The following is a 17,030-nucleotide window of genomic DNA, read 5'->3' on the forward strand; positions in this document are numbered from 1 at the left end:
ATTTTATTCGTAACACACGACGATAAACACAATATATGCAATATATGGATCCATATAGGAGGTACAATTAAGCAGTGCAAGCCTGTTTATGTATCGCCTGATGATTACAACCAAATACACTCAGTTTGCACCTATGCACAGCGGAATGTGAGTGAGTTGTTTGGGGGTTGTTGTGTTTGACAGGAAAAACGAAAACATGTATACGAGTATATATAAAACACACACGACAGGATACATTCCTTAAGAATATTTAGAGGGCACTACCTGATTTTCTGAGAAGTAGTGGGTCTGGAACGGGGTTCACTCAGCCTCGTTAGGATAACCGAGGAGCTACTTGAATGGAAAAGTAGCGACTCCGGTCCAGAAAACCGAAATTAACGGTCATGAAGATTCGTTGCGCTGACCACGAGACACCCTCTATCCGCTGATGTTGGCACTAACTTCACCGACAAGTGGCGGTCTCTCAAGTCGGTATAGTTCGCTTTCGGACTAAAGCCACGGAGTTTTTTTTTTGTAGTTCATGACATTATATAACCACGACTAATTTTTAAGAAAGACGCTAAAATTCTATTTGATCATGTAAAATGGCATCATGTTTTATTGATATGAGAAGACGTTAATTCGTCTGCCAAATTCTATTTCTGACTATTAGCTACAAATTTATTCTAAATCCGCCAAACACTGCAGGAGGAAAAACACGCGGATGAGCTTAAACGCGACCTTGATGCGTTCATTTTTGCCAAGAGCACGTAAAAACTTGGTTTAGATGATTAAGATCGACAAAGGACCCAAATATATTGCGAACAGGAAGCAGACAAACAAGTTTCAAATTACTGTTTTCTGTCACGGCAATTCTGGAGTGTAGTGAAGAGAGGCCGGACACATATCCCAGCAGGGTACCGATAACCCAGAACGTATTCTTTAACACTCTAATCGCTAAACCACGACTCCGGGCCGCAATGTTTTTTTCTCTTCCTTCATATATGTCTATAGGATTACAAAAAGAAGAAAGCAGTCTTCTGGGATTTGGCACTGTGTATATGTGGTGTTAACCGACGTTTCGGAGGAACGTATCACCTCCATCTTCAGGGTAGAAGGAAAAATATAAGAAATGCGCAAGCGAAGAGACCGTGAGAACCGGTAAAAGCAGACTGGCCAGACTGATTTCTTCATAGTCACCGCCGTGAAAGTCTCAAATCTTACAGGATGACAATAGTTTATTTCATATCTAACAGAAATATATTGTCTTAATAGTACACAACAGAATTCCAAATGAGCTCAATCATACTGAACTAACGTTTTTGAGGGTGGGAACGTGTTTGTGAACCATCCTGTGATTCACGACCGCAATATAAGGCCAACTTGTGAATGGAGGCGCCCCAGTAGCCGGCAAGTGTCACGAGCAAGTAGCACAGGGACACGTCTTTATTTCTATCCAGCCCAGCCTCACGAAGCAAGACGCTGTATAACACAGGTAAGCAATATGTTTACAAATTTAAATTAATTTGGGCCTCAGTTTGGTGTAATTCTGGCAGATACAGGAAAACCCAAACCTCATGGTACTAAATCAATTGGAAGCGCTGATCACTTACTCACCTCGTGTTCTCCGACTCTGGTCTGGTTGCTAGGCAGATGGTTGCCTTTATAGTGTAATATGACCACAGCTGTTTCGCTGCCTTGTGAGAAGTTTAATGCACAAAACGATCAGTATATGTTGTCACAGCTGTAAATAAGAGAATATGTATATTTATAAAACCTATATAAATGAGTAATTTCAGTATGTAAATACAGTTTATTTTTAGAAGAACGTAAGAGAAGGCGTGTTATATTTGTTTACAATTTACTTTAACACTTTAAATTCATATGGTTCTTTATGTAACATATGCTTCAACTTACTATATTTCTGCATCCTGCCTTCCAGAATATATTTGTGTGTTTTGTATGGTTCTCACAATAAACATAAATTATTTTCCTGAATAGCATATCCGTTTGGTCTTCGAAGTGGAGACATAACGTGTTTCCTGTGAGGTATGAACTGAATATTCATGTATTATTTAGAATTTATTCGATCAGTAAAGACTTGCTTGCCCCGCCTGGGAATTAGCGTCGGACAACTACCTCTTAAAATTGCAGCGCATGCAAAACAAGGTTCTGCGCACCACCGAAAGCTTTCCAAACTGCACATCGGTCCGCGTTTTGCACACAGCTTCCAGCCTTCCGTATCTACACGATTATATAACCAAATTGTGCAGGCAACAAGCAGAAGTCACACAAAATCATAAGAATGAACATGTTAGGACCGCAGGACAAGACGAAGCCAGACACAGAAAATATAAGAGGCTTAAATTCGGTGGCGGTCAAGCTTACGACCGTTCAAGTGACTAAGCTGCCGTTACAGCATAAGGTAAGTAAGACAGGCGTGATCTGCTCTGTAAAGCCTGGACTGACAGAGGACTTGTACACAGTGCGCAAGGAAGAATTTTCAGTAACATGCTATGTGGGCGATACGTACACGTGACAAAAGTGAAGCCTATTCACAAGAGAAAACCCCTTTCTTATAGTCAGAGAAGAAGTTATATGAGGACTGTGACCGCAAGGGATAAGTTGAAAGAATTATCGGGTCGTGATACTCAAGCGGCTTGGCACCAAGACGAACTGATTGGCGGTAAACCGGTAGTCGTAAAGTGGCTCTGACTCTGACTCACTTTTAAAGTGTTAGAAAGATCACGGGGAGGAACGACAGCTATGGTTACTGCGTGTATGTAGGCCTGCATGGGCATGCGTCTGGTTCAGATCCGCGACTGTGAAACGGAACGTCGTGTTTGACTCCCGGCTTAGAACTAAACACGGGACCTCCTCAGTACGAGGCAGGAGTGCTACCACTCCACTGCGACATTCAGTTAAGTATTTCTTGAGAAGCTATTAGTCGCTCAGCTGGATCGGATTTTCCGAATCTCTTACGGAACCCGCTAACCTCAGCCATGTAACAAGCTTCACACAACATCCACACAATAAGATTCACTTTAATAATATTAATTAATTTAGTTCCTCCCAATAATTTATTTTACATGTGCCTGTAACAAAAGTCGTAGTCAAATGGTCAGTACTGCTGCTTCGTTCTCTGAAGGTTCCGAGTTCAAATCGCGATTTTGAGACCGCATTCTATGCTTGAGCATTGCGTGATATTCCACATTCACTCTGAGTTAAGTTCCGGGGCAATCTCAAATCAGGCCCTGACTGCTGCATTCCATAGTCTTTCCAGTTCATTGTTTGTTATGAAGATCTGCTCAACCATTCCACGTAAATGGTTGGATATTAATTTAAAATAGGCCACAACAATTTTTGCCACATTCTGGCAACTTCATCATTCGTAATGGTTCAGTATTTTTATAGGTCTTCGTATAAATGCACTAAATCAGTCGAATAATTCTGTACATAAATTCTTACTACATATCATTCTTCCACTGTAGCCGTTGCGCAGCAGACCCTGTGTCCTGTTACTTTTGAAACCATGAAACATGCAACAAATTGTTACGGCTCCTATGGCGGAGGACGGGTCCAATGCAAAATCTCCAATTAAACGGGATAAGAAAACACAGAAGAGGACACAGTGTGCACTTAACAAGCTTTTCCAGCTGAACATTTCGTAAATAAAATAAAGGCCGCGCCACTGCTCAAGCGGTTAGTAGTTGGGTTCCCACCGCGGTGGTCCGAGTTCGATCCCGGGTCTGGTCAAGTGGGATTTGTGGTGGACAAAGTGGCGCTGGGGCAGGTTTTCTCAGAGTACTTCGGTTTCCCCTGACAATCTTCCATTCCATCAATTGCTCCACAATCACCCTCACTTATCAACTGGGGCTGGTGCAATAGGCCAGAAGTGGCCGCAGTACAAGGGACTTAGTCCGACCCCACTAGCAATAAAAGAAAAGTCGAAAGGTGATTTGTTCGCTGGTAGAAGCTTTCGCTTGAGGTTTCGGGGCGGTAGGCCGAAAAGTCAATGCAGAAATAAGCAACAATTTATGATTCTGAGCACAGAGGACATGATGACATGCAAAGGAGCGACGGGCTGCGAGCGAGAGAGAGAGGGATCGCGGACAGATCTGGTAACATGTACGACTTGTCGTACGTTTGTTGTTGTGAGAATTCATTACGTGAATGGTCCTGAAACGATTTTCCGTGCTTAAGCTGCGTAAATAAAATAGAGCATTTATTAATGAGAATTGAAATATTCGGCTTCCTTCACTTAACAATGGGGCAAAGACTAACTGAAGAGAAGGTGTAAGCACCTGACTGAAACGCGCTTAACTAGTTCAATGACTCTCTTTCAAGAATCACTGTGGGCTGTATTAACGAACTCTTGCTCACTAATGAGAATACTGAAAGAAGCAGTTCTGATATATCGTAGCTGCCACTTCGAGGAACATGCGGGAAACCGGAAGAATTATGTAGGTTATGGCACGTAGCGATAAACGCCAAAGAAAATGTGTTTATTTCGTACTGGACTTATTTAGAGGCTTCCTCAGTCGGACAAAAACGTAAAAAGAAGTAAAGGTATCCCTATAACTGGTCGTGAAGGCCAATAGGGTTGTGAGATGTTGAGGTTCCCACATTTTCTAGACAATCGGCTCACAGAAGGCGGTAAGGTTGTCAGCCTTACGCGCCGGCCGCCCTTTACCCCCAGGAATATTCCTGGTACTCATTTCTGTTAGAGGTTGAGTCGACCCCAGGACCATAGTGCGGCTGGAAGGATTAGGTAATTGAAAAAAATCCAATGACCTCATCAGGATTCGATCCTGCGGCCTCCGGTTTGTAGCATAGTGCCTCAACCAACTACGCTACCGCGTGGCCCCTTCTCAATTTGACAGCTTGTATTAAAATCAAATGGGGCAATAAGTAAACGTGAATGATTAATTTGGAAAACTTTGGAATGAAATGGTTGTGACTGGGGAAAACCACAGTGTTGCCTACTTCGCTCCCGTGTCGTGATTCAGACCCGAAACCACGTCAGTACGAAGTAGGAACCTAACAACTCGTGCTCACTGCTATCGAGTTGTGGGTTACTTTATGTCGTTGCCAGTATCTCGCATGTAATAGTACGTTAACTGATGAATTGGAAGGGATTTGGTAGGAAATGGTGGTGACTTAAACTTGGTAGTACCGAGGCATTTTGACGGAGGGTCTGAGGGGAACCACGAAAAGCCTCATTCAGGATATCTGGTGTCCCGGCTGAGGTCAGAACAGAGTGATACCCGAATAAAATTCTCGAGTGTATCTGGTACACCAAGCTGTTAGGAGCGGCGGTCAGGGCAGACAGTTTGCGGAATTGCCCCCTTGTATTTCGTAAAACAGAAGTACTGTAGCTGTAACACGACGAGGAAATTTTTCGTCTTTGGCACGGTATAAGCATACTGATAAGCTATCTCCGTAATAAAGGTTCTGATTTTTGTCTCATATACAATTAGCTGCGTAAAGTTTCGTTATGCAAAGTAAAGTTTCATTCAATTCTATTACCAAACTCGGGGCCATAGAATTGTCCTTGTCAATCGCGAAATTGTAATATCAGTTTTCTACAAGAAATAGTTATTCTTGTTCACGGTTTCCGCATTATAGGCATTTTGAGAGCAACTGGCCGAAATATATTTTATTTTGATGGTATAAAAGCAACTTTTTCTTACCTTCTTTTGCATTAGTATCAGCACGTTTTTTCAATATAATTTATTTATTTCTAACAACTGGTTTGTACCGTTTAAGCACCCACTCTCATATATGAAACAAAAGTGTACTACATATGGATGTTTTTCCTAAAAAATTTTCATTCAACGATCGATACATTTAGATCATAGCACAGTGAAAACTTCGATAGATTCTCGGACATACGCTTTCTGCGTCTAGTTGTATCTGCACCACCATGGAGCACGAAGCCACTGCTAGTAACACCACAGATATGGTTTGTATGAGAATATTCGCTACCGTTTACTAAATAGAAGTAGTTACGATTAATTTATGAAAATGTTACGTTGCATACAATACAGTGTTTTAAGTCGTTTTGAGTAGCCTGACGATCCTGACATTCTTCGCACAGTATAGGTTAAGCATGACATATTCACTAAGGGATATTGTCTCTCCGTCTGTATATGTGTACTAGCCTGCGTTTCGCAAAAGGATTTTCATTGGGTATATCAGAGGTTCTTTAAGAAAATCACGTAAAATTAACGGGAAACCATGTCCGTTTCCCCACAGGTTTCATCTTCAGGAAGTACTGCGGATTTGCTTTGGGCTGTCTTTGTCGGGTTCATTTCATCTTGGTTTACATAGGCCTAATATAAGTTTTATATTTACATGAAATATAGCAATCTGTTTAGATTTTCTAGTTTTGAGTTAGTTATTTAACGAGGCTGTCAGTATCGAGACTATATATCGTCAACGATGAGTTGATTAATGAATATGGAGCAGTCGATGGAATGAGAATTTGCAGGGAAATCGACTCTCTAAGAGAAAACCGATCATATAAGTTATTAAATAAGTAAATTGTGTGAAATGTACGTAGCATAATGCCAACAGTCTTTTTTTATTTGTGGTAAATTTTCAGCGAAATGCGAAGGAAAATGATTAGATCCTCCTGGAACTGCAGTGAAGAAATTTCGAGGCCATTTATGTAGAAATGCAAAGTCGCAGAGATGTTTGGAAGACACGTTTGCGTACTCCATGTTGTTACTGGACTTACGTACCAACCTTCGAACTCAAAATCACGAATTTTATTATCAACACAAAAGTAGTGTTTCTGCACTTGATTATCAGATTACTGGTACTATGGGAATATATTAACCTTGTCCAAGGCCGTGCCATAGCTCAAGCGGTTAGTCGCTGGTTTTCCAAGGCGGCGGCCCGGGCTCGATCCTGGGTCTAGTCAAGTGGGATTTGTGGCCGGCAAAGTGGCGCTGGGGCAGGCTTTCTCCGAGTACTTCAGTTTCCCCTGCTAATCTCCATTCCACCAATTGCTCCACAATCACCCTCACCTATCATCTGGGGCTGGTACAATAGGCCAGAAGTGGCCGCAGTACAAGGGACTTAGTCCCACCCCACTAGCAATAAAAAAACTTGTCTGATCCAGGTAGTAGCCCGAGTAAAGCATGGCAATAACCTCTATGAAACAGATATTCACGGCGTGAAGATTTATATTATTGTTGTTGTTGTTATTGAATTGCATCTTAAGGTTTTTTCATTGAAAAGTAGACTTCCACTCAGACAAGAAATTTCCAAACTTTCTGTAACTTAAAGTTTCATAGCCGTGTTCACAAAAGCTCTCTATTTATCCAGTTGAGACCAATCGACACGTGAATCCTCTATTTCAATAATAATCGTTTTCACATTACCTTCCCTTCCAGGAATCCTAAATGGTTTCTCCGCACCAAGCTTAAAATTTGGTTGGAATACACACAGCGACATCGATCGTATGGAAAAATGTCGTACGATTTTTTTTTTTGCCGTACGACCTCTTTTTCACACTAGAGTGACCACTTATACGGATTCAATTGGCTGAAACTTCTGCCTTTATTCGGGAAGTGCCGGCTTCTTTTTTGGTGAGGAGTTATTAAACAAGGCTGTGTTGCGTCGGATGGTATGATAACAGATGAACTGGAAAGGATCTGGAAGATGCGGTTATGAATTAATTCAGACACTACCGCTACAATTGTCTTGAGGAAAACCACGAAGTACCTCAGCCAGGATAGCCGGTGTCCCTGCCGACATTCGAACCGAGCACCTCCCGACTAGTATTAGCCTGGAGCGTTACCGGTAGATACGTCTTATCAGGGTGACGGATTCGAATCTTATCCTCGACACAGCATATCACGTCTTCATGGTTTTCAGGTGTCTCTCCAGGTGATAGCCGTGATATTACCTCGAAATTGGCCACGGCCGTTTCTTTCCCGGTCGAATTTCACGAAACATGATTATTCCTTCACATCGTACAATAAATAACTTTTCGTCTAGGTGTATACATCAGCATTAAGTAACCTCCTTTCAAAAGGGAGTAGTAATATCACTGAAACACTGTATTGGACATTTCATGTTTCCATATACATTATTTTCATTGCTAGTGGGTGGGACTTAGTCCCTTGTACTGCGGCCACTTCTGGCCTATTGTACCAGCCCCAGATGATAGGTGAGGGTGATTGTGGAGCATTGGTGGAATGGAGATTGGCAGGGGAAACCGAAGTACTCGGAGGAAACCTGCCCCAGCGCCACTTTGTCCACCACAGATCCCACTATACCAGACCCGGGATCGAACCCGGGCCGCCGCGGTGGGAAGCCAGCGACTAACAGATTGAGCTATGGCGCGGCCCTCCATATACATTACTTCTGTCAGTAGTGTCAACAGTCAGCTCAAGTTGTTACGCAACGAGATTTCATATTTGCTAGAAAAGTGATGTATTTCTTCAGTATTCGATGCTACTGGGTTTCTGGACTTCGCTCACCGTCCTGTGTTCTAAAGGACACTACATAACAGAATGTTTCGGAAACTGCACCTGTTTCCATCCTCAGGTGAGAGATAGTGGGACGCCTATTCTCTTGGGTCCTTCAGAAAGCTAACCTCATTTCTCCATAAGCCTCCTTTTATTTTTGTGAATATAAGGAAAGTAGACTGAACTGGGTATTTCGAACATTAAAATATTTACAGGTTTACTGTACAATGAATAAACTGAACTCAACAATAATTATGAGTGAACTGAATAAGTCTCTTTATGCACATACTAAAGTACGTAAAGTAAAAGTAAAGAAAAGGTTTCCCTGTAACAGGCTGTGGAGGTCCATGGGGTTGTGAGATGTTGAGGTTCCCACAATTTCTAGACAATCCGTTCACAGATGGCGGTGAGGATGTCAGCCTTACGCGCCGGCCGCCCTTTACCCCCAGGAATATTCCTGGTACTCATTTCGGTTAGAGGCTAAGTCGGCCCCAGGGCCATAGTGCGGCTGGAAGGATTAGGTAAATTGAAAAATCCACCTCATCGGGATTCGATTCTGCGACCTTCCGGCTTGTAGCATAGTGCCTCAACCAACTACGCTACAGCTTACCCCCTACTTAGGTGCGTTCTGCAGTAATTTCGTTCAAGTATCCACAGAGCAGTATACTTCCATTATTTTTAAAGGTAGTAATTTTTGGGCCAACCGGTATAGTAGTGCCGATTAGTTAGAAAGATCCTTGCAGTCGTGTTATCCACTTTTGGAACATCTTATACTTTATCTGACCAGAAAAAAAGAGAAGATGATGTAAAACGACTAATTAATTATAAGCACAGCTCAATATAGATACGTTTATCAGTCTTCACTGTGTGACCTTTTTCCTTCCTGGCCCCCTGTCAAAGTAATGGTACATGAATATGCTTCTCGAGTGGTGCATCTGTCCAGAGCAAAAACTATTCAGAACCCTTTAGTGAATTCTACAGGTTTTAAACACTTTAATACCCCACCGTCCCATGCATTCACTTCAGATCAGATCCAAAGACACGTTGACAGAAGAATCATACCACATTAAAATAGGCCAAGGCTTCTTTCATAATCCCTCAGCCGTGTCTTGTCTTACGCCAATTTCTGTTGAATTTCTGTAGGGAATTGTTAACGATTCGTTTTCAATTATTAATTAAGGCATGTTTTTGTACGCATATAAAATGCACCCCATTCTTCTGATAGAACATACGTGTGTGTATGTGCAGTTGGGGGGAAGACGTTACAGTGCACGTTGGCTGAAGTGGTAAAGCTCCTCACTTGTAGTTACTATAGGATTCTGACCATGGTGTATAACACACAGAGATATTGGGTTTTCGGAGTTTATCGTCCAGTGACTGAGGCTAGCTCTTTCTAAGGGACCCAACAGAATAGGTGTTTTCCCTCACCTGAGGACGGAAACAGATCCAGTTTCCGAAACGTCGTGTTTTTCTTAGTTATCTTAAAACCAGGACGATGGATAAAGTCCGAAAACCCAATATCTCTATCTCCTCACTTGTATTCAGGAGATGCAGGCTTCGAATCTTGGCCAGAACACCGAATCTCCTGAGTGAGGCTTTTCCTTAGTCCCTCGAGACAAATGGTGAGATAGTACCTTAAGACTAGGCCACGGCCACGTCCTCTCTAATCCTTTCCAATTCATTTACTCTCATCCAATCGTTTGACCCAGCATGTACTGAGTTGTTAATAGCGTCATTAAATAAACCACAAATAACTAAACTTGGGAAGATATTACGAACTAAAATGTACGAGAAATTGGGAACGGAGGATATTATTCTGGTACTATTGGCATTAGTGGAGTTATTTCTTTTTTCTTATCTGCTTTTGACATTCTTTCTACCTTTCAATCTTTCCTCCTTTCGGTCATTCTCCTTTTTCAGAGAAAATCGAATTTACCTTATGCCGGATATATAGCTTGAATTTAGGAAACAAATACAGATTACTCGTTGAGACCATAAGAGGGAAACTTTGACATATGAAAGGAAAATGTGAGGACCAAGGCCAGACTATGGAGGTGCAGGGGTGCAGTTATTTCTCATTCTGTTCATATTCAGACACTCCGTTTGCTCTGTGTATAGCAATAATTAGAAGAGGGCCTCTAGAAGTGTGGGTGCAGGGGCCCCAGACCACTTGAAAGAGAAATTGTTAAGGATAATATTGTACTAGCATGAATGTTAGAGAAATTGGTGTTTGTAGTGTCAATTAGATGAATGGTTTAATGAGAGGGCATGTAATGTGCATAAAAAAAGTTAGAAATGCAAATATGGTTGTGTTTGGAGAAATCCTCTGGAGATACCGCTTAGAAGACATAATTGTAGAAGGGGGATGATAATAATAAAATGAATCTATAAAAATGGTGATTTGAATATGTGGACTTGGCTCATCTAGTTCAGGACAGACATTGGTGGTGGGATCATGTGAAAACTGTATAGGCTTGATAAAAATTTGGGTCACATGAAAGGCAGAGAATGTGTTGATCAGCACAGTCACCATTAGCCTCTACTTCATGGAGATAATCAGCTCAAAATTATGCTTATAAGCAGTATTAGGGATTTAGGTTATGATGTCATTAATGTTGTATTTATGAGATTTAGATATACATATTGAATCATTGCAAATGGTTGACATCTTTTTCAAAACGAATGAACTAAGATCTTATTTTTCTTGTAAGGCTTTTGCTCATGGTCACTTTGAAATATTCCCTCTGATCCCTGAGTAAGAACAATTGTCATCACAGTTGCCACTCCCCAAAGACCTGAGTGATGGACATCAGCAAGGGCATTAATGTTGATAAATCATACTTCTTATTCAGGTCACCATGTCAGAGCCAGTTGCTGTCATCACCTCACAGAACACAACATTGGTAATTGGAATGGCTGCGGTACTGCTGACTGTTGCTGTCGCTTGGTGGCACCAGAGGATACAAGGAAGGAAAAAAATCCCTACCAAATGGCGGCAAGTTGGTGAGGTCAGTGAGATGACCATCTACCCGCTGAAATCTGGTAGGGGAGTTGATTTGAAAGAGGCGTTCTGCACTGACCTTGGATTGCGAACAATTGGGGATGAGACCACGCAGCTCCTGGACAGGTATTTTATATATATTTACATGAGCTTATCGAGGTGAAATGCCAAGTCTTATTTACATCTCTGTAAAAAAAGGGCATTCCTTATTCATGTTCTCTATTAGTAGATATTAATTAAATTTTAGCAAGACAGTTTAAGTTCAATAGAGTACAGTAGAACAATGACTGGCATCAAGGCAGCGGTTGATAAATGGAGCAGGCAGGCCAAGTCTTTACTGCACATTAGCTATTGCATACGTAAGTTACAGGTTTAGTAACAGACGTTATATTTTTGATCAACAGAACATTTCTGGTGTTTGGTTCTGATGACCGGACATATATGACTGCAGCAAGATTCCCCAAGATGTTGCTCATCACAATTACCGCTGGATCTGACGGAATTGTCACATTCCGGGCCCCGGATATGCCACCACTGCCATATAGGATTCCAGACAGCAATGAGGACTTGACAACATCCACTTGCATGTGAGTACAAACTGTAATGACATTGTTCTAGCTAAATTAAACCCGACTAATGTACCTAAATTAACTGCCATCACAGAACATGTCCTTCCTTGAAAAAATTACATTTATTTGGTTTGTTAAGAAAATTTCTGATTTTTGGAATCAAAAGACTGATTACTGCATTTGCAAAAACCCGATATCAGGCCCAATTCTGAGCTACTTGAATGCAATCAGCCACTTCATGCAATACTTTTAAGATACTGTAATGTGAATGTGTCCCAACAAGCTACAATAGAAGGTCATCATTTCTAGGCGACACCTGAAATATGTGTATGCAATTGGCGAAGATATGTTTTCTTTAAGTTCAAGGTGATGTCACACAATAGTAGGTAGCGTTCACATGACGTGTTTTCTTTTGTCTGCGCAACTGGCGCATGCGTTGTAATGTCACGCAACATTGTAGATTGTCATTTGACATGTGTTTTCTGTGAGGCGTGTCCATGCTTCCTCTTCATAAGTGAGCAGAGTCTAAAGTGGGCAGTAAGTGAGTGAGTAAGTACGCGTAAATCCATGAAGACTAGTGTAGATAGACTGAACAGATTAGTGTGGAATGCTTTGTAGTGTGAAAATCAATAACAGTGTTGTAATTATTTGTAGTTACAGCCTGTAAGCGGTCAATAAATGCAATTACCAATCTGAACTCTGTCTTTAGTCACGATACACGTGACAATGCATTTAACTGTTATCTTCCCATCTGAAGATAAGTAGCCTGTGTGTTGAGAGTCATAATCAAGGCCTTCTGAATACATACATATATACATACATCAGCGTTTCAGAGTATTCATAAGTGTGCAGCTGGCACTGAATATAAAACTTGTCAAACAACAGTCACAAGACACTCACAGATAAAATCTCAGAGACATCAATTCGAACATAGTTAAAATCTACACTGAATACCTCAATTAAATAGATACAATGTTACACATACAATTACACCAAGATAATTAGCAATACATAATAATTCTCCTACCTACTCCAATATACATATGCATGCAATGAAGAACTATGGTTGTCACACATTTAGATATAAATTGCACAGTAATATAATGAAATATACCTAAATAAACAAATTTCTGACTATAAATCCTTACAACAAAGCAAAAATTCATCAACTGAATAAAACGAATTATGGATTAATATTTTTTTAGTTTTCCTAGGAAAGGTTTCCTGTCTTGTTCCAAATCTCTTACATACAGAGGCAAACTGTTGAAAGTTTTAACACCCATATAATGAACTCCTTTTTGCCTTACTGCTAAATATGACTGCAATACATGTAGATTCCCTCTATGTCTTGTGTTCTAATCATTAAAAATAACATACTCAAGATTACTTATCATATGAAGTGAGAGTGGTAACTACTCAGTATAGTTTTAATACTGATGGTATATATGATAAGATAAACAAAGAAAAAATGACAACAAGGAATCCTTGTATCTAAGCATCATAATATGAAGGTGTGGCTTCGATGTAAAGCTCAGTGCATTCTAGATTCTGGCAGTAAATTTTAGATGATATATACTTGATTTCTGGAGCACAAGTTTATTCCAAATTCTTCCATATTTTCACAAAGCTCCTCATTATTTGCAAGCTCTAATACATGTCTATCTATCCAGCCTTTTGAAAATGCATTTTGTCTTGCTGGGTACTTGAAGAGTTTGGTGGAGTGAGGAGGTGCAAACGCTGGATTGTGGAGAGGAGGCAGCAACTTGGTTCTCAAAGTATATACTAGGAAAAGACACAGGAGCAAGACTTGGCTACTATGCGCAAGAGAATCCTACTTTTAGGCGTGATATCTCGAAGGTGAAATTGACTGCTTTCCAGCAGCACTATAAGAAGTTGCGTGACCACGATGTGGTGAGTTGTCCACAGAGATGTGTTGAGTCTACTTTGTGTTATACCATAAAGATGGAGGCAGGAAGTTCTCCAAAATGTTGGTACCAAACTACATGGTGTCACAAACCAGAACACCTTAACCTTGACACAGTGTGAAATTAATTCTTTACTTGCTGTATTTTTATTCATGGCATTGTTACTTACTTCATTGCAGTTAATGAAAACACATTTTGAGCTGTGTAATGCAGAGGAGTGCAATGTTTGCACCATAAAATACATGTGGCTCTTAACATTTTAAGAGTTTTAAATTTTCACAAATTCTCTCCTAAAGAGTGCTGAATGAATTTTGATAAAGTTTAATATGGGGAAGATGTGGGTCATATTACAAGTAATAAAGAAAATTTTCGTTTTATTCTCAGTCCAATATGATCCCTGCTTTTCACAAAATTCAATTAAACTTCATAAATTTTTATAAAACCCTCATTGTACTGAAGACTGATATATATATATAAGATGTCAATGGGTATTATGAAGGTTTACAAATTTTATTCCAAACATTTTTTGAGCTCATGAATATTTAATTAAATGTGAGGATGAGTAATTCATGTGTCTCAAGTATAATATATTTAGTGTTCATTAGTTTTGTTAACAGCAGACTTTTAACAGTGTGCAGTGTGATTTCTGTTCTGCTGTTCACTTTGCAGCAGTAGATTTGTATCTGTAATATATGTCTAACAAGTTATATATATAAAATCACAAGGATCACATTTGCAAAGTATATTAACTCCTTAGAATACAATTTTTGACTCGTGTTTCTGAAAAAAATATGGAAAATCACTGCAACAGTACAACTAATTTTTTAATCAATGTGTATGTAGGCTTTATTAATTTATTTCTCAGAATTAAATCATAAATATGCAATGGAATAGTTGTTATGCAGATCCAGTTTTATGTTTATAATGAAACTCAGCTCAATAAACTTTACTTTACTTTACTTCAGCAGTGTTTCATGGTTTGTAGGGAGCGTATACATACTTGTCAGGCTTCATGCTTTTGAGTGAGTCCACCATGGATGATCTAAGGTCAAGATTACCTGAACGGTTGAGAGATCTAAGCCATAAGCGCTTCCGGGGCAATTTCATTGCCCGAGGCACCATTCCTTATGAGGAGGACAAGTGGGACTGGGTCAAGGTGGGCGAGCAAGCCATCTTCAGGACTGTCAAACCCTGTACAAGGTAACTGCAACTATTATTTCCATGTCTTTATATATATGAATTTTAGAAAGCTGCAGAGGGAGTGAAGCCTGTGACTAAAGATTACATTGATTTATTTATCAATTCATTGATTATCATTTATTTATTTATTTATTGACTGAGTAGAATGTATGGTTTGATTGCTTTACCATTATTTTACTGATGACTAAATATCCAACCACACTAGTTATTCATGATGCAGCACAGTGATTATCTCAGCCCAAAAATAAGAGTTTAAAATTAAACAAAATAAATCTGGATTTTGTGTCATTTCGTCCACACCAGATGTTTCTCGTCATTCTGTTCAGTACTGCAGGGCAATACTGGAATAGTTTTTAAAATAGACCATGGTAACTCCTATTCATTCAATTAATCGCGCAGTCATTCCTGCACTCTATACACTATTATCTGTCTAGTTCAGGGATATAAAATAAACTGAGAAAATGGATGATAATAATAAGTATACTGCCATTATGCAACTGTCAGTGTTCCTTCCACATTACATGTGGTAGCCACTGAAGCAATACCTGATTTGCTATTTTATGCAACTGTCAGTGTTCCTTCCACATTACATGTGGTAGCCACTGAAGCAATACCTGATTTGCTATTTTATGCAACTGTCAGTGTTCCTTCCACATTACATGTGGTAGCCACTGAAGCAATACCTGATTTGCTATTTTATGCTACTGTGACAACTAACAGATTATTTAGTATTAAATGTGATATGGGAATGATTGTCGACTGTGAATTTGGAATGACTCAGGAGGAAACAGACATTTCAGATTTCAAGATATTGCTGACCTGGAAAAAGTCTGAGAACAAATATCAGAATTAGGAAGGTTGTATGAAATCTTGGACAAAGAGAGACAGCACCACCAGTAATAAAGGTTGGAAATGTATAAGAAATATTTATTAAGAAGGTGAACTACTATTAGAATGTATGAGAACACTAAAGAACACAGCATTTCAGAAACTGAATCTGTTCCTACCCTCAGGTGAGGATGTGGGAGACACCTACTCTGTTGGGTCTATTAGAAAGAGCTAACATCAATCACTGGTATCTGATAAGTTCTTTATGATATGATCATTAAATGTATATGAAATAATAATTTCTGTTAAGTACATGCAATTTCCTACATTAAACATGTTTAAAAACAATAAGATTATCTGCAGGCGAAGTATATAATATTCAAGAAGCAATACCAAAGAATTATGTTTCTAGGTGCATTATCATAAATGTGGATCCTGAAATGGCAGTGAGGGACCCTGAGTTTGAGCCACTACGCACGCTGAGATCGTAAGTAAAGTGTGTCACTTTTTAGAAGCCCATTGTTTACTGATATTCTTATGTGTTTTGTCACAGTATGAGAGCTGTAGCATATGAAATGTACGTTTTGTTTATAACTTAATCATGTGGTCAAGAAAAAGGTACAAAACACAGTGGGGAGCCTTCCACAGTGACACAAGTGATACCCAATCAGCGCTGACCATTGGGCTTTGGAACACTGATTATGCACAACTGTGGGGGTTATTATCATTTTCAGTCAATCAATCATATGGTACAGAAAACTGTATTAAATTGGTAACAGTGTAGGAGGGGAAATGGTGGAGAAGATAATTTGAATCCTGCCTATATCACATACCCAATCCAATCCATGAATTAGTGATATTTATACTGTAATGATGCAATATAGATGTAAAACCATTCAAACAAGTGTGACATGACATCTTGTAGTGACATATGCACGTTCCATGTGTTAATCCTTAATCATGCAATTACATACACACATTCACGTTTAGTCAGTCGCTCATTACCAATTATTAAACCATTCATTTATTTACTAACTCACCCACC

The 17,030-nt window shown here is 39.8% G+C and overlaps 1 protein-coding gene across 3 annotated transcripts in view; it reads left to right on the forward strand.

The window, feature by feature from the left end:
• Positions 1-1,180: 1,180 nt before the first annotated feature.
• The window catches only part of LOC117282008 (mitochondrial amidoxime-reducing component 1-like), a 19,644-nt gene continuing 3,794 nt past the window's right edge, over positions 1,181-17,030 (forward strand). Inside the window, exons 1-6 of one of the 3 annotated variants that reach the window (XM_023848366.2) lie at positions 1,181-1,474; positions 11,315-11,589; positions 11,868-12,050; positions 13,742-13,943; positions 14,943-15,157; positions 16,398-16,472. In XM_023848366.2, coding sequence (XP_023704134.1) covers positions 11,321-11,589; positions 11,868-12,050; positions 13,742-13,943; positions 14,943-15,157; positions 16,398-16,472 — 944 coding nt within the window. In that variant the 5' untranslated portion in view covers positions 1,181-1,474; positions 11,315-11,320. Of the gene's footprint in view, positions 1,475-5,710; positions 5,945-8,430; positions 8,542-11,314; positions 11,590-11,867; positions 12,051-13,741; positions 13,944-14,942; positions 15,158-16,397; positions 16,473-17,030 lie in introns of those variants that run through there. The other 2 variants (XM_023848365.2, XM_023848367.2) reach the window with 2 other exon arrangements.

This window comes from Cryptotermes secundus, unplaced genomic scaffold (genome assembly GCF_002891405.2).
Source record: "Cryptotermes secundus unplaced genomic scaffold, Csec_1.0 scaffold5, whole genome shotgun sequence".
Taxonomy (NCBI): Eukaryota; Metazoa; Arthropoda; class Insecta; order Blattodea; family Kalotermitidae; genus Cryptotermes; species Cryptotermes secundus.